Source organism: Pteropus alecto, unplaced genomic scaffold (genome assembly GCF_000325575.1).
Source record: "Pteropus alecto unplaced genomic scaffold, ASM32557v1 scaffold3, whole genome shotgun sequence".
In the NCBI taxonomy this organism is placed as follows: Eukaryota; Metazoa; Chordata; class Mammalia; order Chiroptera; family Pteropodidae; genus Pteropus; species Pteropus alecto.
The window spans coordinates 49,921,255-49,945,284 of NW_006442484.1; the positions used below are offsets into that span (position 1 = coordinate 49,921,255).

General features: G+C 37.2%; 1 protein-coding gene across 1 annotated transcript in view; it reads left to right on the plus strand.

Moving 5' to 3' along the window:
• The first annotated feature begins 2,442 nt into the window (after positions 1-2,442).
• Positions 2,443-24,030, plus strand: part of ITGA4 (integrin subunit alpha 4) — a 74,930-nt gene continuing 53,342 nt past the window's right edge. Inside the window, exons 1-6 of the mRNA XM_006921250.2 lie at positions 2,443-2,894; positions 3,258-3,379; positions 19,258-19,364; positions 19,461-19,590; positions 21,547-21,614; positions 22,898-23,027. Coding sequence (XP_006921312.1) covers positions 2,698-2,894; positions 3,258-3,379; positions 19,258-19,364; positions 19,461-19,590; positions 21,547-21,614; positions 22,898-23,027 — 754 coding nt within the window. The 5' untranslated portion in view covers positions 2,443-2,697. The remainder of the gene's footprint in view (positions 2,895-3,257; positions 3,380-19,257; positions 19,365-19,460; positions 19,591-21,546; positions 21,615-22,897; positions 23,028-24,030) is intronic.

Here is a 24,030-nt window from a genome sequence, read left to right on the forward strand (position 1 = left end):
AAAAAAAAAAAAAAAAAAAAAAAAAAAAAAAAAGAAAAAAAGAAAGAAAGAAAGAAAGAAAGAAAGAAAGAAAGGAAAGAAAGAAAGAAAGAAAGAAAGAAAAAGAAAGAAAGAAAGAAAGAAAGAAAGAAAGAAAGAAAGAAAAAGAAAGGTAAAAATATGGATTCAGATCAGTGGCTCTGATATGGCCAGAGTCTGGAGAGTATGGAAGTGCCTTTGATACACCCGCTTACTGGGCATCAGCTGGAAATGTCATGACTACAGAGAGACTGCTTGTTTCAGAATGATGACAATATGGGCTAGTTGTAGAACTGGGTTGAAATCAGCACGCAGATCTACTCAGAAAGAAATACTCTGAGTAGAAAAAACAGCAGAGCCTTTCAGCACGGGCCCTGATAGCTACTTTTCTAGAAGCAATTTCATTTCATTTTTACAGTAGATTTATCACACGCCATTGTTTGCCTTTCACTTTGTTGCAAATAATAATATTTCCATTATTTTGTCTGTTGACAAAAAAGTAAAAATGATTGGGTTAGGTTTGGCTGCCACTCCATAAATATCTCAAATCCCACGTCTAAAACTTAATTCATTAGTGCCCCATGTGTGCCCCCATTCGTGCACATACACATATACGTAACCTCATCCCCCCGTGTGTTTTTTCTCTATGAATCAGCACCAGGTACCAAGATCCCAAACTCAAAACTTGGACGTCACCCTGACTCCATCTCAGCTCCATATTTGTATTTGCCAATACTATCACCAAGTTTTATTGAGTTCTGTCTCTCATATCTCTTGAATCTATTATTTCTTCTATTCCTCCTCTGCTACTTCCTAGTTCAGGCACCATCATCTCACTACTCATTACTGTAGGAGCCTCCAAAATTAAGGTTTCTCTATTCGGTCTTTTCTTCACACTTCTGAAACCCACAGCTGTCCAAGACAAATCTTCCAATAGCTTCCTGTCAGCCCCAGCATAGAGTTAAAATTTTCTAACCTGACTTAGGTTCATGACGTGTCCCTGCTTCCCTAGTCAGCCTGGCATCATTCCTGTGTGTGGACAACTAAAAGCTCCACCAAGACCATCTTTTTCTGCTCCTTTACCTGGCCCTGCTGGAGCTGGTCCTCATTCCTCCTCTCAAACTGCTTAGCCTAACTCAACATTCCTTGTCCTTCAAATCTCTCAGTAAGTGTCCCTAAAGCATTCAGAACTTCCGCTAGTTAGCAAAAGTTTGTCTGCCACTGGGCTGAAAATTTCCCTGAAGATTTTTCTTGCCTCCCTCGCTGTGGTATCCTGTGGGGCCTGCAAAGTGCCAGCTCAGTGAATATGCTGAATAAATGAACAAGTATTTTAGTGATGTGTCTGCCATTACAACTTAAAATGTGCTATTTCCGTCTGGTCTTAACACACACACACACACACCCTTTGTTGAACCCTTTTTTCTTCCTTTGTTTTTTTCACATAGCAATAATTAATAACTGGGCCTGCATCTCCTACAAATATCAGTGTAATTGTCTCTGGTTGTTCAGGAAAGAAACCTAAGGCACGTATGGATTGTACAAGAATGAGAATCGAACCCAGTTCGTGTGTGTTGTACTGAGGTTTGAGTATCTTCAGAGGCTTATTATGGTGTCTGCCTCTGGACCTCACACTGGGTATCCGGTGGCAACTGGATGGATGCCTAGAAAGGGCGGAGCCATAAGAACGGGTTTCTTCGTTAAAACGAGACAAGTCACAGTGCTATATTAATCCAGCCTCGCTGTTAGACTCATAACAGCCTAAATCCGCGTGCCATTCTGCCTCCTCGCACAGGCAGCCCAAGACTTAAGAGGAAGTGTGCGGAGGGAGGAAGTGGGCATAACAGGGCTCAGTGTCTTGAAGTGAATAGCCAGCCATAATGTCGCTGTACTTAAGTCGCCTTCAGTTCCTTGTGTTTGTTTAAATTTGTGGCCCTCCGGTTATTCACTAGCGGTTGCTGATGCCCCGAAAAATCAGATATAGCGCTTAACTATCAATGAAAGATCTGGAAGGTTCCCTGCCGCAGTCCCCATGCCCAGGTTTGTGGCTGGCCTTTGGGCCACACCAGGCAGGGCTTGGAGCGTCTGCGCTCATAGTGGGACCCGTGAGGGTCAGGTTGGGGTCACGCCGCCCGCATTCAGGCCCCAACCACGGTTAGAAGGCAAAGCCCGTGCTTCTTCCAGCTCCACTCTTGGCAAAGCCCGGAAGGGTCCGAGCCACACAGCTATCCGCGGGGTCTGTGAAGCCCCAGGCCGAGGCAAGCATCCTGAGTAGCGGAGGTCCCCCAGCGCCCCCTGCAGCCGCGCGCGGTCCGGGGGGAAACGGCCCCAGACTTGCGCCTCTGCACCACGCCCTGGACCCCACCCAGCAGCTACCGCCCGGGACTGCGAGAACACCCGCTCCTCACTGCTGCAGCCACGGGGCGTGGGGTCCCTAGGGCGCGTCTACATCCCGAGCCGCCCCCATTGCTCCGCCCGCAGCGTCCGACTTCCCCTCCCTCCTTCTGTCAGTCCCTCCCTCCCTTCCCCCCTTCCTTCCCGCTTCCCTCCTGCCCACTGGTGCCGAACACGCCGAGCGTCCTCTCTTGGGACGCTTTTCCCCTTGGCTGGTCGTCCCTTGTCTCATCCCGCACAACTTCGGGACAGTGCCGTTTGGTGTTGAATGTTCCCCTCCGAGAACACATGGCTGGGGAAGCGAGGAGCCGGCCGGGCCCCCGAAGGGCCGCCGTCCGGGAGGCGGTGATGCTGCTGCTGTGCCTGGGGGTCCCGAGCGGGCGCCCTTACAACGTGGACACCGAGAGCGCGCTGCTCTACCAGGGCTCCCCCAACACCCTGTTTGGCTACTCGGTAGTGCTGCACAGCCACGGGGAGAACCGATGGTGAGTGGAGTCAGACTGGGGCGCTCTCGGCATCCCAGAGCGGGGAGGGAAGGGTGCCTCAGGGATTCCCTACCCAGTTCAAACTTTCCTCTCTCAGAAGGAGGCAGAAGGGAAACGCTGCGACGACCAGCTCGCTGGAGATCTATCTGTTCAGGGAAACTAACTTATCTTGAGATGCCAGCTCCCGGGGTGCGTTCTGACGCAGGGCCCTGGAGCTGGGAGTTAGGAGTGGCGGGTTGGGTGTGCGGGGTGGCGGGCGGAGGAGGGGAGATGGGCCGGCTGCCAGCTGTACGTTACGTCTGTTGAGACCAGGGGTTCAGTGGGCAGCCTAGCTCAAGTGTGCGCGTACATTTCTCGCTTTAGGCTCATAGTGGGGGCGCCCACGGCCAACTGGCTCGCCAATTCTTCTGTGGTCAATCCCGGGGCGATTTACCGATGCATAATCGGAAAGAATCCAAATCGGACATGCGAACAGCTCCAGCTGGGTGAGTTGGATCTGGGATCAGGAGCGAGTGAACCCCCCTCCCGGTGCGCCATATGTGGACTCCACGGTAAAACAAGTCCTGGAAAAACTCGTGTTGGCTGTAACTTGGTTAAAGCGAATGATTTTCACTCTTAACTCCACAACATCTTCATTTCTTAACATAAAATGGTCCCCCTTCTCTGTTAATATTTTACTCCCCTTTGCTTATGACAATTTCAGTACTCTGACAAAACTGTGTAGAAGAAAATTTCCTATAATGCCCTCTCTTCATCTTTCTGCCAACCCTCAGTGTGTAAAATATCTTTTAAAGTTTCAACACATTAGGGGCATGATACAGCTAAGCCGACTTTAGAATTTTATTTCCATCTTTGACTTACCAGCTTTATTAAAGAGAACAGGCTAAGGGGCAGGTCAGAAATAGCAGTTGGAATTGATCCCTTATCCTGTCATTTAGCCTAAGGGCTTTCTTAAAAAGAAAATGATACAGTTTTATTTAGAATTTGAAGTGTAAAAGAAGAGCACAGGAAAATTTGGAGTCTCCATTGTTACTATAATTAAAATGAGGCTTAACATATAATTATTAATTTATCTTATCAAAAACTCTCATGTTAAATGGAAACTTCTATTTGAAGTCATTCCTTAATGTGTCCTCTTAGGTTTGTGACAACTTGAAAAATGTGTTCTGATGAGAGAAAGGAGAAAGTTCATATTTCAAAGCCAAAGCAAATTTGCTTTGCACAGACACGTGGGGGAAGAAAGGGGAACCAATATTAATTCAAATCTATCTTGTTGCAAACACTGTTAAGCATTGCTCTATATGTTGCTTTTTTTTTTTCTCATAGCACCACTGAGTCATGGCTGGCATTGTTGCTACTCAACATTGAGGGCTGCAAGCACTTTTTCTAAAGGTTACTCAGCTAGTGAGTGGGAGATGGGACCCCACACGTCAAAAAGTCAGGTCTGCTTGGGTCCAAAGTCCGAGCCCTTCTCTTTTTTTGTATGCATTTTCAATGCAAACAAAATTAAATGTAGAGTCGAATATGTTGTCTGATGAACTGATGAGTCATCTGTAAATGTTGAATAAAATGTTATAATTGATACTTTTTTTTTGTATTTAATTTTACTATCAATAGTTTTAAGCTAAGCTAGTTACTGCATCTTTAACCCCTTTTTCTTTTTATAGTAGTCTTTGGTTTTTCTCAAACTAGGAAGCTGGTTCCCTCATCTAAAGGAATTCAAATAGAGTGTACACATATTGGGATTTTTATTTTTAACTCAGAGAGTATCCATAAAAGTCTAGAAGTTGTCTGTAGCATGTAGAATAAGCCCCAGACTCTGTAAGCACCTTACATCCCAAAAGGCAGACTAGGAAAGCATAAAACATTCACAAACCTATCCATTTGGAATAATTCTGCAAGACATAATTTTCATTGCATGAGAGAGTTGTGGGATAAAGAACTGGGGAATGGAGCAGGCAACCTTGATCCGCGAGAGGATCTTGATAAGGTCTCAGGAGGGAAAAATTTCATTTCTGTTGTCCTGTCATAGTTTCCTGATCTTTGACATTATAACAACTGATATTTAGCACATACTTCCTGTCTGTAAGGGCACTGAATCTATTTCCAGATGTCAATATTTTAACTGGAAAGATCATGTCATAGTATTACATAAAATTTAAGATAATAATGCCTCTCAAAATTGAAGGAAAACCTAAATTCTTTGGGCATGTGTAGCACACAGAAATATCCTTGGAGAAATAAGCACATAGTAGATAAGCAATAAACATGAATTAAGTGAAAATTTATTGGATGGATGAATGGATGGATGGGTGGATGGATGAATACATAAAAGCAAAGTGAAAGTTTGATCGCCATCAACCTGATTGGTGAATAAGAGAAGTAATTAGAAATGACAAGCCAAAGTGATACTTTAACTTTTAAAATTTTGGTCAATAAAAAAAGTATTGACTGAGATGAAAGGCAAAAACGAAGACAAGATTTTTATTCGATCACTGGTTAAAATACTAATAGCTGTAAAATACTAATGGCTTTGAATATTTGCAAAACAGCTGACTGAAGTTACTTTTGATATAACATTTTAAATAATATATCTTCTCTTCCTTTTATAAAGAAATGCAGAGGTAACTTGAAGCTATAAAATAAGGGATTGAGGATAAAGTCTAGAAAAGAAACACTAAGAACAATAAATTGATAACCAAAGACTTTTAAGGATTCTCAGGTTTGTGGACTATGCAGTATTCTTTATGAGGATGTTTCAAGGAAAAAAATATTACTTATATAAGTGTATATATATATATATATATACTTACATACACTCAAACACATACACATACACAGTCTTCTAATTCTATAGATTGTGAAGATAGCTTCAGTTGTCCTGTCTCACTATAATGTATGGAAAACACTTAGCTCAGTACCTGACATATAAAGGACATTAAAAAATATTAGTTTATTTCTTATCGCTATTTCCTACTTAAATCTCTATCTGCATGTTATCTGTTTTAGGCAAATTGAGGTTAATAAGTAGGGACAATTAATAAACTAAACAAAAAGTTAAATGTATAAATTAAAAGCTAACTGTTGAAATGGCACACAGTGAAAAATAATTTCTTGTTGACCCAACCAAAAAATCTGAAAACTAAAGATTGAGCTATGACTGCCATGTCAATGAAGTGTTTTCTTTCATTTGGAATGGCTTAACTTGCTATCAAGAAGATGGAATTGATAGGTCTCTAAAAATGGTACCCATCTCCTATGCAATTCAAAATACTATCTACATGGACTAGTCTTTAGGTCTCAGAATTTCAGATCAAAGTTTGATTCAGACAGACAACTCCCCCCAAAAGAGGAGATCACTATCCCACTCCCTATTTGATCCCCACCTTTGTGGATAATGTTGTCGCATACCATGGTATATTCCTTATAGTCATAGTCAGAAGTGAACAACAAATGCCTATTTATCTAGAATGTTCAGGGTGTGAGATGTTGAGAGTAAGATACCTCTTTCATTGAACTGAATTGACTATAGAAGTGCTCTTCTTTTTGCATGCAAATAGACTTCTTCTACCCCTGCCTGCCTGAGAAGTGTCTCTCCTCTCAGTCCTTTGGTACCTTCCTCTGTGAACCAAAGGAAAATAGTCTCCCATCAGGAGAGTTTGAGCCCAGACTTGTTCATGAAAACTCTGTGTCTGAGGAGGCCACAGTGATCGCCACATGTTCGCTTGCTTTTCCACTCAGACACTGCATCCTTGCTGAAGCTTTTTAAAAGGAAATTTTGACCACAGATGGTTGCTAAATTAAGGCAACTTAAATAATGACTCCACAGTACTATAGTTAATCATAGTCCATTCATAGATTACCAATATTCAAAAGAATTAGAACATAAAATATATAAATGATTATAAAATTATACTTTAAAAATTGTCTCTAATTGGTTATTCAAAAGACATTCCAGGTCTTTCATTACTTTGGAGTTGCCACTAATAGCATTACACACACACACACACACACACACACACACATGCGCACACATATTTTTCTGGATAATAGACTCTAAAGTTACATAAGTTATACAGCACCCAGTAGACCCAGTAGCCACATATGGCTATCGAGCACATGAAATGTGGCTAGTTAACAGTGATAGATGCTGTAATATAAATTACATACTGGATTTCAAAGGCAGTACAAGAAAAGGAAAATACAATATCTCATTAATTTTTTAGATATTGATTACATGTTGAAATATGTATTTAAAAATTAATATCAATTATATATTTAAATGATAATATTTTAGGTTTATTAAGTTAAATAAAATATATTGTTAAAATTAATTTCTCTTACTTTTTTAATGTGATTACTATCAAATAAAACCTTTTATATGTGGCTTGAATTATATTTCAGTTGGACAGCACTGCTCTAGAGAAACGTAACTTCCCTGCATAAAATAACACTAACTTTTTAGCGGATGTTTTACCAGCATCTATGCATGGGGCTTTCACTTTTTTTTTCCAGACCAAACATTGTACAGTTAATAGATCTTTAAGCTCTCTGCTCGTGCCTCTCCTTACTGAAAAGAACAATGGTCCATCATAAGTTTGTCATCATTATTCCACTTCAGATATCTTTCTGGAAATTATATTACCTTGGCCAGCCTCCTGGTTTATATTACATAACCTATTTGGAAAAGGTTAAGTCAATTAGCATTGCATCATTAAACTAACGATTATCTCATTCTCATTTCTGCCTGATTTGCAGGAATTATTAGCTTAACATTAAAAGGCAAATCTCTCACGGTTGAAACTTCAAATATGTTCTTGATAACTTTCCTTTTCTTTTTCATTTTCAATACTCTTTAAATTGTGGTTTGTGAAGCTGAGTTGATACAGACTGGTCATTTTGAAAAATCATCCCTGAATATAGGTTGTTATGGTAATTATGCAGAAAATCAAGACAGAGAGCTTCATTAATAAACTGTCATGTTAAGAGAGTTAAGTTCCCTGATTTCCAGCAGTTTTCCAAATTCGATCTCTAAAAGAATGATTTCCACATAATTTGAGAGATGAGATTTTCTAAATGCGTTTTATTTTTTACTTTGAGTTTACTTGATCACCGAGTAATATTACTAATGACTAAAAAAAATCTCCTCTTGGCAACAGGTTTGGGGGTCAGATATGGTAATCCATTGTACATGGGGGTCATTTATGCATTCAGTCATTTATTTAGAGATGCCAAAAGGCCAGAACCTGGTAATACAAAAGAAACACTGTTCTTGGCCCCAAGGAGTTTACAGTCCATAGGTTAGGTTATTATAGGAAAGCATGGTGAGAAAATTTAATCTAGTTAGGAGAATAAGGTGATGTCTTCTGAAGGAATTGATGTTCAAGTGGGGAACTAAATGAAAATCAGGAGTTAGAGGAAGAGGTTATGGGAAATGTTTCCATACAGAGGAAACAGTGTGCGTGAAGACCCTGAAGTCTTTGACAGCATGACATTTTGAACTGAAGGAAAAATGTATACAGTTGGACTGTGGAGTGTGAAGTGGGTGGTTGGTTGGAGAGGTAAACAGGAATTATTTGGGGTATAATTTCCTAAGCTCTCTTTAGGAGTATGAATTTGTGTTAAGATCATTAAAGCTGGGGAGTCACATGATTAGATTTGTGTTTTAGATACTTCTGCTTGCAGAGTAGTGAATGATTTGGAGTAAATGAGTCAAGAATGAAAGTATTGAGACAGTTGTACAAAGATCTTGTTATAATTTAGGCTACATATGATTCACGCTTATACTGCCGGTGGCAGTAGGAATGAAGAAAAATAGAAATTCTACTGTTGATATAAGAAATTCCAAACCTGTAGAGGATTTTTATGAGTTTATTTGACCCAAACCAATGACAATTGCCGAGAAGCAAAATCTCAACAGATTGAGAAAATGCTCCAGAGTATGGCAGTTTCGCAGCTTATTTTATACATTAGTATTAAAGAAGGAGGCATAAAAAGGATTACATGAAATCCATTGGCGGTAGATTAATGGAACGGGAGAAAGCAAAGTGGCGGTTGGCAAATCTCTGGGATTGGATAAAAAGTAAAATGGAGAGACACATACTTCCTTTACAATGGTGAGTACAAGACAGTTAATAATTAACAGTTAGAGCAAATAGAAATGGTATGTGAGAAACAAGATGATGAAAGATTCTGTGGTCTCCTGCTCTGGTGCCAGAGGTTGGCCCCTCAGGGGTCTGGAAAAGATTATGCTGACATTTTAAAGGTATGTTATCTTGGATACAAAAAGACACTAGACAAGCTCATTTAAGGTAAAAATTGACATTTGTCAAGGAAGCTACGGGTCTAGGACGTGAGTACATACCATGACTCGATTTTAGTTAGGAATTTTTGTGTTCAGACCACCCCATGTGGTTACTTTCAGTCTCTGAGTTTTAGGGCTTGCCCTGCTGGCCTCCTCTGAGCTTATCAGGTTTGGTATGTGGCCCCCTTTTCAATCACACTACCATTATTTAAAAGACAGATTCAGTAGGACTTGGTAATTATTAAATAAGAGAGATGAAAGGGAAGAAGTTTTGAAGATGGTATTGAAGATTCTGGCTTAGACGAATGATGGTGCTATGTCCCACGAGACACAGAAGTAAATATCTAATAATCAGTTGGATGTATGGGTCTTGTGGACAGAAGAATTTTGTCACTTCAGAGTTGAAGGTTATTGACAGTCAAAGCCCTGATGTTAATGAATTTAACCTGGGAAATCTCTAGGCGAATGGATTAGAGCAACAATCCCCAACCTTTTAGACACCAGGGACCGGTGCTCTTATGAGAATCTAATGCCTGATGATCTGAGGTGGAGCTAAGGCAGTGATACCAGCGCTGGGGAGTGGCTGCAAATATAGATGAAGCTTCACTTAGTCGCCTGCTGCTCACCTCCTGTTGTGAGGCCCGGTTTCTAACTTGCTGTGGATGGTACCAATCTGCAGCCCTGGGGTTAGGAACCCCTGCTGTAGAGGGCGCAGGATAGATCCCAGGGGATGCTTACAATTTGAGAAATAGATAGAACAGTGCTACTCAACTCTGGCTGCAATTTAGATAGAGTCTCTTAAAAAGCTTTAAGAATACCAGTGTTCATCTCAAATTAATAAAATTCCTGGTGCTGTGATATTGTGATTTATAATAAGAAATATATATTTGGTCTTTGTCCCTGTTTCTAGCACAGAGCATCTAAAACCCTTGGAATTTCCTGAATGATGCCTTTTATTATGTTAATGAGGTGACTTTTGGACCCCACTTAAGGATGGAGGCTTGTTGCCTGTGGAGCCAGCCATGTGGTTAAAGGGTGGTAACTTTTAGTCCTATTCCCCTGACCTCCAGGATGGGGAGAGGGGCTGGAGGTTGAGTCAGTTGCCAATGGCCAATGATCTAATCAATCATGCCTATGCAATGAAGCCTCCATAAAAATGCAGAAGGACAGAGTTTGGAGAGCTTCCAGGTTGGTGAACATAGGAAAGTCAAGGAAAGTGCCTCAGGGCATAGAAGCTCTGCATCCTTTTCCCATACTTTGTCCTATATATCTCTTCCATCTGGCTGTTCCTGAATTATGTGCTTTCTAATAACTGATGATCCAGTAAGTAAAATGCTTCTCTGAGTTCTGTGAGCTGCTCTAGTAAATTAACTGAAACCAAGGAGAAGATAGTTGAAACCTCCTATAGCCAATTGGTCACAAGCACAGGTGACAATCTGGACTTGCAATTGGCACCTAAAGTATGTATCTGTTGAGGGTGGGGGCAGTTCTGTAGGAGTGAGCCCTTAACCTGTGGGATCTGATGCTACTTCCTATTAGATCATGTCAGAATTTAGTTGAATTGTAGGGCACCGAGCCAGTGTTAGAGAACTGTGGTGTGGAAAATCTCTCCGAAACATACATTAGAATTGAGTTCAAAGGGCATCAGAATTCTCCAAAAGTCCTCAGATGATACCAATATTCAACCATGGTTGAGAACCACTGGAGAAGAAAAAAGGAGCCTGAAAGGAATGACCGAGGAGAAGCCAAAGGGGTAACAATGAAATTAGGTCAATGTAGCATTATGAAAGTTTAAGGAGGAGAGATTTTGAGAAGAATGAGTAGTTGATGGTATCAAAAGTTGACAAGAAGTCAAGCCAGGTAAGAATTTAAGAGGTTTCATTGAATTTAAAGAGAATCAGTTCATCAGTAACTTTGGTAAGACCAGTTTTGGTGGTGAAATTAGACTGCAGAGGGTTGAGAAGTAAGAGTGAGCAAATATTGGTGGCAAGTGTCAACAACTCTCTTAACTGAGCTCTTCCTTCATTAATTAAATAATTTTTGACAATTATTTATGCTAAGTACTGGGAATAGAAAGTTGAATAAGACATGGCTGAAGCTCTCAAACAACTCAGTTGAGATGACAAGAAGGACAGGTGAACAGATAACCTAAGTCTACCTCAGCCTGATATTGTACTTTGTTTTCTTGTGAAAGTTTTCTAGTATTCGTTAGAATATCATATTGTTTGCAAATCATTGTCTTTGTAATGTCTTATTCCATCCTTTAAACTTTGTACGGAGAGCTGTCCTCTAATATCTGTAACTCGCGTCTGTCTGACCCTCCGCTGGTGCAGGACAATGCCACAGACTCCCTGACTGATTTTTATTTCTCTCATATTTTTAAAACTTGCTGTCTTCCTGACTTCCTCTGTCCTACCATATGAATTCCAAAAGCAAGCACAGAACTTCAGTATTGACCACTTAGCATTGAGTGTAGGTTTCCATGGAGCTTTTTGTTTACATTTTTGTATTGTTCCTATTTCAAATGATATCCATATATTAGTGATAGTTTTTCCTATGAATCCTTAAATCCAAGAGATTAACTGAAAACCATGGAAGAAGAGAATTTTCTTATTTTCTAATGTTGGAAATTAATTTTACTATTTTAGTAGGTCTATTATAGAAATAAAATTAGTATAGGATTATTAATAATGTCAATATTTAGGTTCTTTTCTTGCTTAACAAGGAAAAGTATTAATAGAAAATCATTGCAAGGTAATACAGAGTGGTGGTTGACAGTGTGGATTTGAATCCTTTCTGCCCCCCAATTATTAGGGGTGACTTGGGACAAGACGCTTAATCTCCCATACCTTCTCCAACTATGAAATTGGGATAATAATACCTACTCATAGGGATGTAATAAAAGCTAAATGAGTTAATATATTTGTTTACATGTAATAAAAGTATGCTTGGTACATAGGAAGCACATAATAAATATTAGTAATTATTATAAAACAACATTCCCTCTTTAAATTATGCTCACCAAATATATCAGTTACAGTACATTTATCTACTGTAGTTAGTAAAAATGTTTGTGTAGGTTTTCCACAGGAATTTGGAAAACGTTTGGGCCTAAGGTCCCTGGAGGAGACCCTGAACCTAGAATCAAGTTCACAAGAGACCTGGCTTTCTAGAATTCTGAGGCCTAGTGATGACTCAGGATCAACCCAGATTTATAAAATTACAACATAAAACTTGGTACTACTCCCTGCAGACATTACCTTCAGTGTTGAATTCTCTTTCTGAATACAATAAAGTAAAATAAATAGAGTTAAATCATTAAGTAAAAAAGTATATAAAATAAAATGGAATAGTGGACTGAAATAACTGGCTTTTTCAGGCCTATGATTGTATGAGCTGTTTCTCACATTAATTGAGCATGATAATTAGCCATTCTCAGATTTTGACTAGGAACTCTGAAAATACAACATTTAGATATCAGTTTTTCCAGAAAGAAAATGCTTTGAGAATCGTTTCTAATTTTGATGTTTATTTTGATCGTTTGACTCTTGTTTGCCACTAGACAAGGTGGAGGGAATGGTCTTAGAAGCTTAATACTCTCATGTCCCATATCACCTCAAAATTTTGGGTTATTTTATTTTTTATTATTGTTATTACTGTTGACTTCATAAACATTATTGTTATCTTTTGGAAACATCATCACGTTTTATTAGATGCATGAGGAAAGTAAATAGCTTAACGTAGTAAACATGGATTTAATAGTAATTAGGGTTAGATAAGAAAAGCTAAAAGAAGAGGCTCCTTGGCTTAAAGAGCTGAAGGCTGCTGACCAAATCTCTCAGCACTATGAGCTCCCTCTGCTGGTGAAGTCCAAATCAACATAGTGTAAGTATGCTGGGAAGCAGAAGCATTTACCATTTAATGAACACCTACTAGGTGCCAGGCAGTCTTGTATGCACAGGCATAAATTTTCTGTAATCTTCATAACCATGCAATGATAGGTCTTATAATCTTGTCATATTTGAATTGATTTGTTCACTTTTAATCCCAAATGTTTTTTTAATATTCTGAATTTAGGTAGAGAAATGAATTGTATAATTATTTTCACTCAGTAATTATTGCTTCTACAAATAAAGCTATCTGGAATGAATGGCTCTTTATAAAACATAGAGTAGAAAGAGTCATTCATTTTTCAAGATAATTTGAGGAAAAGTTAGAGTGGAATAGTTTGAAACATAGGACTTTCCTTTTATTGGAATAGAAATTCAACTCTAAAAAAAGTAATTGGTAGAAGTAAAGACTTTATTTTTCTTAAACTTGAAATCACATCACATGTTTTGAAGGATCAGATAACTATATATGTTGTCTGAGTAGCTAGAAATCCAGACTGAGCGCCCCAATCAAATGTCCGAAGCCATGGGGAAGCCGTAGCACAGTACACACGCAGATAAACCAAACATGCTGTTACATTCAAAAGTCCCAGGTGCACCTACCCACAGAGCATTTCACTCAAGCTGTCAACAAGTTATAAAAAGAAGAACTTTGAGTCTGACCTTTCCCCTTGGTCTTTCCTGAGTGGAAATGCCGGGGTACTGAGAACTGATGTAAATTGAGGAAAAGGGCAGGGCAAGATAGGGACCAAGTAAGTGACATTTTTCGTGAACACTAAATAGTTAGCTATACAGTCCATGGGCAGATTTGTGATATTTTGCACATTTTCGAAGAAGATTTAGGAAGTGAAATCGATTTCAGTTAATTCACACATCTGAAATATTTGTAGACTTCTACTGTATATATTGTAGGGTCATGGGAGTAATATATGGCCTGTTTCTGACAAATTTTTGATTTTAATCTTTTCTATTTACCAGCTTCATGGATTTAGACAAGTTACTTCCTTAAGACTCAATTTTCTCATCTGTAAAATGGGATTGATAAAATAGTCTGCTGTTGAGAATTAAATGAGTTAATGTGTATGTTAAGGCCTCACTGAGAACAGTGAGCTGCTGCAAATACTTCGTAGAGGAAGATATATGCCATGACATACATACAGCTTAATCATGTTTAGCTTAATCCTCAAAATAATAATAATGTAAACATCAACTAACATCTGTGTGCTTTCACTGCTAGGCTCTGGCCAAAGCACTTCACACAGATCTCATTTACTCCCCATAATCCTTGCAGAAAGGCTCTGAGATAGGCACCTCCTGTGGGCCCCAGCTATCTCAATCTTAAAGAGTCCTACTCACTTATTACACTTTGTAAAGACCCTCAAACCTGCAAACAGTTTCCCTTCAGACCATCTGTTACTGTCTTAAAACTTAAGGGAATAATATTTTGGAAGAGAATAGTAGAGAAGGAAGATCTCTCCAAAGCTTAGATCCCTGAGAGTTTGGTGAAATTTTTGCAGTAAAGGATTATTAATCTAGTGAAAGATTTTTGTGGTGGTGTAATGTATTTCAGAATTCCCTCCCTCAGCAAGTACATATTTTGTTCCTGCCTTCTGCTCGTAAGGCCCTATTCTGTACTGTGAGAATGCCACAGGCAACAAAATGGTCAACCTGCCCTGGTGATATGAAGCAGGGAGGAGGAGGTATAAAGTGTACCTAATTAGCTCTAGCTACACTTTACAGTCAACATCCTTTACAGTCAACTATTGAAATGACTGCTTATTCACATTTATATACACATATGTGTACTAATGCAAAATCAGTATATGGACATACAAACTGAAGAGATAAGCACACATCTTTATATTTTCTTGAAATGAAAAACAAAAACGAAAAAAGAAAGATAGGCTTACGTATTAGAATAAGGGGTATGGTTTTAATATGGCTTTGTATTTTTAATGTCTACTGGGGAAAATGCATTCAGCCCCACTAAGAATTAGTCATTCTAGTTGTACAAAAGCATGGAAAATTATCACATGTTAATTTCTGCTGACCTCTTTTATGTTAGACCATGTAAAGTACTGTTTCAATTACGAAGCTGATTTGATTTACCGAGTTTAGATTAGTAATGTATGAGCTGAGTTGAAAACCAGATTATAAATCATTTCAGTATGACATTTTGGTAAAATATAAAGATAATATGAGTTTATTTATAATGCTCTGTCAGGGAAATTCATGAGAATTATCTTCCTCATGACAGTTTTAATAATCATCATTTCTGACCAAATTAGAAATACTGTACTTCCACATGAAGAAAATTTGCTTAACATTTGATATCCTGTTTCAATATCTAGCTGAAACCAAAAAGGACCAAAAAGCTATTATTATTCTTTTTTAAAAGGAAATAGTTCCTTTTTAAATATGATATAATACAGGAAAAGGCATAACCATTTACACTGTAGGGCAGTTGCTCACCAGCCCAACTGCACACTACAGCTACCTGGGGAGCTTTACAAAAAATTCTGATATCTGGGTCTCAAACCGGACACATCAGATCTGCACCTCTGGGAGTGAGATCCAGGTGTTGGCATTTGTTCAGAATTCCCCCCAGATGTTCCTAATGTCCTGTCAAGGCCGAGAACCACGTGATAAAAGAGTGGATTTAGGATCAAGCGAGGTTAAGGGAAAGCTCTGGAGAAAGGCACTGAGCATAAGCTGACGATGGGAAGGCTATACCTCTCTGCCGAGATTCTGCAGACACTACAGAAGAAAACGGTAAAAAAAATTCCTAGAAATTAGGAAAAGACTCAGAACAGTAGTGAGGACTTATAGGCTGTTCTTTGAACTGATCCTATCTTTTGACCAGTCCTAAAAGTACCTCAGTATTATTGTTGCTGGCAGAAGCTGTATTAGGAAGTGAAAAAGGAGAAACCTGTGTTAATGTGTCTGTGTGTCTGTTCACTTATTAGAATTAGTTTTTATTTCTTATGTGGAAGGATAATTGTTCGTGATTTTGTTATTTATGTGAATTTCCTTTTTGCCTATGCATTCATCCTTTTGGACTCACATTTCTAATTAAGATACAAAAAAAAAAAAACCGAACAGAAGGCAGTCAAACCACAGTCAAAGCTTTAAATTGTTTTTCATTTATTGACCTGTTTTGAGCACACATTTCTGGGATTTGTGTTGAGGGTGGGCTCATGCTGAACAGATGCAGTTCTGGTCAAAATAAATTAGGTCTTTATTTACTAAGCCTCGGAAGCAGACAGGATAGTTGTGAATAAATATACTGGTACTTGTATTTGTCAGGGTTCACCAGAGAACAGAACCAATTGGGTAGATAGATCTGTCCGTCTGTCTATCTAAGAGGAGATTTATTATAGTAATTGCCTCCCTTAGTTACAGAGGCTGAGAAAGTCCCATGATCTGCCATCTGTAAGCTGAAGAAGCAGGAAAGCTGATGGTGTATCTCAGGCCAAAGGCTTGAGAAGAAGGGTATGCGAGGTGTAAGGGGGCATTGGTGTCTCAGAGATCTTGTAGATACTCAGACATGGAGTGGAAGATGTTTGAGGGAAGCGACATTGATAAAGTGGGAAAGTGAGTAGTTTGGTAATGATGTGTGTGAGACTGAGTGTGAGTTTGAGACTGAGTGTGGTGACATCGTGATGGAGCTAAAACTGAAACAAAGGATACAATATGAAATGTGTGAGACTGAGTGTGAGTTTGAGACTGAGCGTGGTGACATCGTGATGTCACCTGGTGGAGCTAAAACTGAAACAAAGGATACAATATGAAATTATCTATGGCTCCAGAAAACAATTTAATCACAGGCATTTCTCTAGTCTTCATTTAAAAACTTAAAAATACAAGAACTCAACCAAGAAACAGATAATAACAATTCACTATTTGTACACATAAAAACTTAGCCCTTTTTATCCAGCAATTTACATGGTATTGTATGGTTCTAAACTATCACGTATTTAACTATTTTTAAACTTTCAGGTGGCATCTCTAGAACAGTAAATTTGTTTCAAATATTGGGTTATAATTTTGATGAAAGTGTCCATTAAATATTCCACATTTTAATAGAGGTCTGTGTTGTTACCTTCATGTCTTGTCCTTAATTTTCCTCCTGCTCAGTTTCCTGGGTGTCTGTAAATTTAGAAGACTTCGGTATTTTCATAGAGGATATTTCATTGAAGTGTCTATTGTGGTAAATAATAGAAACTTCAAACTTCAGACTTCAAACTTCAAATTTCAAACTTCTACCATTTAGCATCTATTTTGACATTAGTTTAAAAAAAAAAGTAGTTTTAGTGAAAAAGTCAAACTGAAAATTGCATTACAATGGAAGTTAAAATGTTTTGTCATTCTTCCACTTTCCTTCAATTATGTTGGCATCATGTAGTCGCAGTAACAATTCTCTGTTGGACCTTACCCATCCAACACAACACAATTGTTTTCCTCTCTCTTTCCGTCCCTCTCCCCTTCCTTTTTCTCTTTATTAGTTTTAACATAGAAATCTGCTGTTTCTACCGGGACCATCTTTATCAGAGTTTGGGCTGCAGAAAGATTCCCTTTCCATTCCAAGCATTGCTAATCAGAAAGATTGCCTTTCCATTCCAGACATTGCTAATCAACCCTAGCATTCTTCTTCCAGACCCATCCTAGTCCTGTCTTCCTTTCAGTCCAGTGCTCCAAGCAGCCACTACCAGTGGGTGGGAGTTGATACTATTCTGTGAGGAACCTGGCCAGAAAAACATTATCCACATCCTATTGTAACAATGTTCCAGACAATCCAAATCACCTGGGGTCATCAGGGCCTCACCTGGACCTAATGAATCAATCTTCAGAGAAGGGACGAGGAAACGTTCTTGTTTTCAGCTGTGTTGAAGGGTTTTGTTTGTCCTGAACATTTTGGAGAACAAATGTATATACCTGCATCTTTCTATACTCCTTAAAACAGGGTCTCTGCTACCCAGGAGATTTTCTGCAAATAATTTCATTTTCAAAATGTTAGCCTTATCTATGTAGGTATTCTGAGTTTGTTCAGGAAATTTTATCTAGAGGTCACATTTATAGGAGGAGATAAAGTGCCTAATGATTTAGAGAATGGTCCCTATAAATGTATGAAAACTTGATACCAGTGACCAGTGTTTAAAATTAAGAAACCCAAGTTCCACATCCTTATCCAATCAGATTGATGCAGATTTGTTTACCTGCCTTTGGAATTAAGCTCAGGTGGAATAGAACTGTCACATGGCAATTGAAGAGGGTGAAAATAAAGACAAAAAGATTCTTAAGATACTGCATCTTTTCCTCTCCCAAAATCACTTAATTGAAATTAATACTGTATCCCAGCTATAAGGCAAAGAAGTCACTCTAACAAAGGAAAAAATATATATATATATCACTGGGAAGATCGCTTTTTCTTGTGCAGTTTAGAAGTACTATATTGCCCATGAATAATATTTATGTTTGTCTTTCTGGCTATTCATGCATTTGCTGAAGTGTTTATTGAAGTTTATAACTTCCAGTTTTTCAAGTCTTTTATTCATTGTTGAGAACAGTCACAATCTACTAAATGTAAACCATAGGGCAATTTGTTTTAACTTCTAGGCATTATTGGAATGCTAATTATACAGGGCCACTTTCCACATGCTCAGTCATCACCTTCCAGCTTTAATAAACTGTCTTAAATGCTAAGGACCAGCATTTAATGTCTCAATACCAGAAATGTCTTAAAAGTGCTCTGGTAATGTTGCCTGTAATGCTAGATAATTGGTCAAAACAAAGGTGCAAATTCTTTGCCAAGCATTACGTACTGCCATTGTATTTTCACAGCCTGTGTTGGCTTAAACTGATTTCTTCCATCCTAATCATGTTGGTTAGCTATCTCCTATATCGAGGCCATCTCTTCACACTGTTACCAGTCATTTCTACAAATAAAAATCAACTTATAAGAGAACAGTTATATTGGCACAGAGTAAAGCACAGTTACCCCCACATTGTGCACTGAATAATAAGATGATAGAGAAGCAGGGGATAAGGACATTCCATATGTGGTCGAAGGAAAAGGCATTGGGGATAATCATGATGTGTTTATCTTTTCTGCTCTTGTAGAATAGTATGGTTTTCACGATAACTGATAACGTTATTTCAAATGCTGTAGGTAGCCCTGGTGGAGAACCTTGTGGAAAGACTTGTTTGGAAGAAAGAGACAATCAATGGTTGGGAGTCACACTTTCCAGACAGCCAGGAAAAAATGGATCCATATTGGTAGGTTATTGGAATTGGTCCACTGATCACATCATGAAATCAGAAATTCTCGATGTTACTTTCACATCATTTGGTCTACTTTTATGTTTTATTCAGACTTGTGGGCATAGGTGGAAAAATATATTTTATATAAAGAATGAAAATAAACTTCCTACTGGTGTTTGCTATGGAGTACCCTCTGATTTAAGAACAAAACTGAGCATAAGAATAGCTCCATGTTATCAAGGTAAGACATGATTTTGATATTAACTGGATCAAGAGAAACAAATGAATATCTTTAAATTTTTTAAAAATTATTTTCAATTTTGGTTGTATGGGGAGATCTTTGAAATAGTAGTGTTCTTTTTAACTACTCAAAGTATTCTTTCCTTTTTTTATTCAATTGCAGTAGTATTTGTTTTTATAAATGTACATCGTGTTTTTAGGAATAGAAATTCTACAGTTGAATTTAAATAATTCTAAAATCTAGTTGATAATTACCCACTTTTGTATTAAATATATATTTTAATTCAGTATAAGTGAGTCTAATGTTCAAAAAATATAGTACACTTAAAATTATGAAGTTAGATCGAAGTCAAATCAGAAAGAAGCTGTTTAGGTTTCTTGCTTTACCTTTAGCTTCAAAGAATATTCGGAGTAAGCAAATACTTTCCATTCACTGTCTTTTTTTTCAAATTCATGTTTTCATTGAAACAGCAAGGGATTGGTATCTGAAGTTTGAAAGGTTTTCTCATAAAAATTCTAGGCTGGGGTGGTTCCATAGAATAGTGGTTAGCACATCTACTTTACAGGCAGAAGGTCCTGGGTTTGAATCCCAGCGGAGCCTAGGCCCAGGCCCCCTGAGTGCGCCAGTCTCCCCCTCTGCCCACCCCACCCCACCTCCCAGAGCGTGAGAGGAGATGCTCCGCCTTCAGAGATCCAGTTCTTAAGGGAAGATGGCAATATCCTTAGACCAGGGGTGGAAGTGGGGCGGCGGAGGAGGAAAATTAAAAAAAAAAATTCTGGGCCACGGGCATTAAAGCATATAGAGCTAGGACATAAATAGACAACTGAAGTGAGCAAAGTTAGAGGTGAATGTCAACAGAGTGTTAAAATGGTATCAGCAACAGAAGCAAAATTCTAAAAATGTCTTCGAAAAACTCAAATATATATGCATTCCATTTTTCAATTTTTCTAACCAAAATAATTATCCTAGTGTCAAAGAAATTTTCTATTACCTGACAAAATTTTGACCAAGTATACAAATTCAGTTATTTTAATAACTGAATCATGGATAATTTTTATCATATATATTCCTGATTTGCCTTTGGATGCCTAGAAGTTAAAAAGTGCATTTAAAATTTTTAATTGCAATAAAATTCAGTTTTCCATGTATTTATTATCCTCTTTTTCTTAATGGCTTATGGTTTACACTTTATTTTCACAATAGAGTTCTTATTTTTGCTCAGATATACCTAGCCACATTCTATAAAATATTCCAGGTGACATAAACCTAAGACACCTAATATGGCAAAATTTATAAAAATGGAAAAAAAAAATAGGGGCAAGGAAAATATAAAAAGATGTGAAAAGTCATGACAGGGAATAGTAATTATAAATGACTTAACAATTTATTTAACTTTTCTAGTTAGCAAAGCCAAAACAAAGATATGGTCCTGATTATGATTTTCATAAAGGTTTACTCATGTCGATTCTTCAGGAGAAGCAAAACTTTGTCATCGTAGTAAGTTCCAAAGCATCCGGCCACGTGGGCTTTGTAATTAGAGACCCTACATCTCCATGCAGATCTTGACTTAACCTGTTATTTTCAGCTGGGCAAAATCTGGGAAGCCTATTTTAAATAGAAACCTGGACTAGAAGCCACAAATCCTACTTCTTAGATACTCACTTGACAGTTTTTTTTGTTTTGTTTTTTCTTGAGTGTACACTACATGTTCTCCCCATGAAAAAGAGTCAGGGGTAGATACCTTTATTGCTATTTCATAAGGATATTTTGAAGATTGATAAAGAAGAGGTTTGAGGTTTTAAATTTTATCAAAGTTACTATTTTAAGAATGAGGTAGAGTAAAATATCGACCATAAAAGTTATATATTTGTAAGGATTTATAAGATTAAAATTATGCAGATCTTGTCTTTATTTTTAAATAAAATTTTGACTTTTTTTTTTTTTTTTTTACTTTAGATTATGTGAGGAAATTTGGAGAAAATTTTGCATCATGTCAAGCTGGAATATCTAGTTTTTATACAGAGGTAATAGTCCAAAAAAATAGCTGCTATAAATGTTTACATATAGAATTTTAATTTTTCTAAAGATTTTGAAAACTGATGTTATACTTTACAGCAAAAATTGTATAAGATCTGAATAACGTCTCATATTTGAGAGTACAGTATTAAACTTAATTTATACCACTCAATATTTCATATTTTGAGAAAATATTTAGATGAGCGCTACCCAAGTCTAACTAAAAGCCTGTATTAGAGTATTACTTTCATTAAGAATTGAATATAAATGAAAAATAGCTATAGTTATTTCGTTAATTTGGGCATTGACAATATCTATACAAGTATGTTATTTTTTCTTAATAGTTGAGGGGTGAAGGAAACATATAAATCTAAACTTTTCATTAAAAGGATTGGGAGATTTCGGAACTTGATATCCTCTTAAATTACATATATTCCCAAACTATTATTCCCTGTCGACCACACTGGTCATTCTGTGACTCTCAGTGAAAGGTGACAGTTATACTCAACTGTAAAATCTCCCAGTTTCTCTTAAAAACTCATTATGAATATATGAATGTTTTCTGAATCTTTGTAGACAGTCTGTATCATGCCTTGGGTTAACAATTTCCATAACTATTACCTACTATGTAAAAAAATAAATAATGCTTCCATAGTTTATATTTTAAATGATTCTTTTTTAAAGTTCAGGATTGTTTAGGAATTTAGAAATATGTTAAAGATGTTTGACTGCTGGAAGTTTTCATATTTTACCAGCTAAGTGTGTGCTCATTCCAACCTGTTTTTTTCCCTAAATTTGTATTAATCATCAAATATACCCCAAATTCCATTGGACTTACTTTTTCTTAAAGTAACATTAAGGAAACTAATGGCTTTTCACAAATTGAAATAAATTAAGTCCACTTTTTACTCTTTGACAATACATGATTATCCCTGTAATGAGCACTAATGAATTACCCAGATATGATTTGCTTTAATAGAAATCACATTGCCTTTCTCCTGAAAGCTTACTCTAGTGTTCAGTGATTCTACCTTTGATTTCTAAGTCCACTGATAAATGTGAAGTGAGAGTTTTAGTTTTTCTTCTCTGAAATTCTACTTTTAGGTGAAAATTCATTACCTATCTTCTCTGGCTTTTTTTTTTTTTTGATATATATATTTTTAATGTGCTCACATACTCATATTTCAGAAATTTATTGTAGAAATGTATTGTCACTATTAAAATATATATCTGGGAGAGGTTTTGGGTGGTGAGATTAAACTTTTAAATGACGATAGTTTTTTTCTTACAGGATTTAATTGTGATGGGTGCCCCAGGATCGTCTTATTGGACTGGCTCTCTTTTTGTCTACAATATAACTACAAATAAATACAAGGCTTTTTTAGACAAAGATAATCAAGTAAAATTTGGAAGTTACTTAGGTACTGTTAAACTTGACACTCGAATTATAATCTTTCTTACAGATACTAGTAATTATAAATAAGAGAAATTGTATTTTCAAAACCTCTAAGTGGCCAGTGACAAAGAGCCAGTTTTCTCTTTAAGAATATAATTTATGAAACTTTAGTTAATATTTTACATATGGAACTACAATCATCAAAAATAATTGTTAGACTATAGCTCCTGGTTTAATTTACACTTTGCAGTAAAACACTTAAACTTATATCTTTATGCAGTCAACTTATTATAAAGATAGCGTCTATTGAGTGCTTACCATATCCTAGAACTTTCACAAGCACTCTACATGAATTAACTCAATTATGTATGACTGAGTACAGTTTCTTAAAGGACTGACTGAAAGTCAATGGGACTGTTGACAGCATTTTAGACAATGGGGAACATTAGGAAGCATATGGGTCTAAAAACAGCTCATTGACCTTTGCCTCATAAGTTCTTAGCATATTTTCCAGAGCTAAACTATTATTATCTACATATCTTATTTTATTCTTTAATAAGTCATCAGTAGGACACTTTATTTCTCCAGAAACACAAGATTTTTCTGGCATTAATTCTCATTATAGTAAAAGGAATGCTTTTCCTGTAGTCTCTTAGAGAGTACAGATTTGCTTAAACCATATGTGCTTCAAATGTGAGCATCCTATACTCATAATTATGATAAGAAAAAGCAGTACTTTTTCCCATTCAAATGAAGGAAAGCATTTTCAAACAGTGGGAATTCATTTACAATTCAACATTTACTTGTTTATGGTTGAAGGATATCTTAAAGTATTATAAAACCGTAACTTGGTATTATGCCTTTTATTGCATAATAAAAAAATACTTTCCCTTTTCAGTCATCATAAAATTTTATCACAATAGGAAGACTTCATGGCAAAAAAGTTTTTTTTAAAGTGTAAGATGTCACATTTTATATACTCTGAAATATTTCTGTTGTAATCCTAGAATCCTGATACTACAGAGACT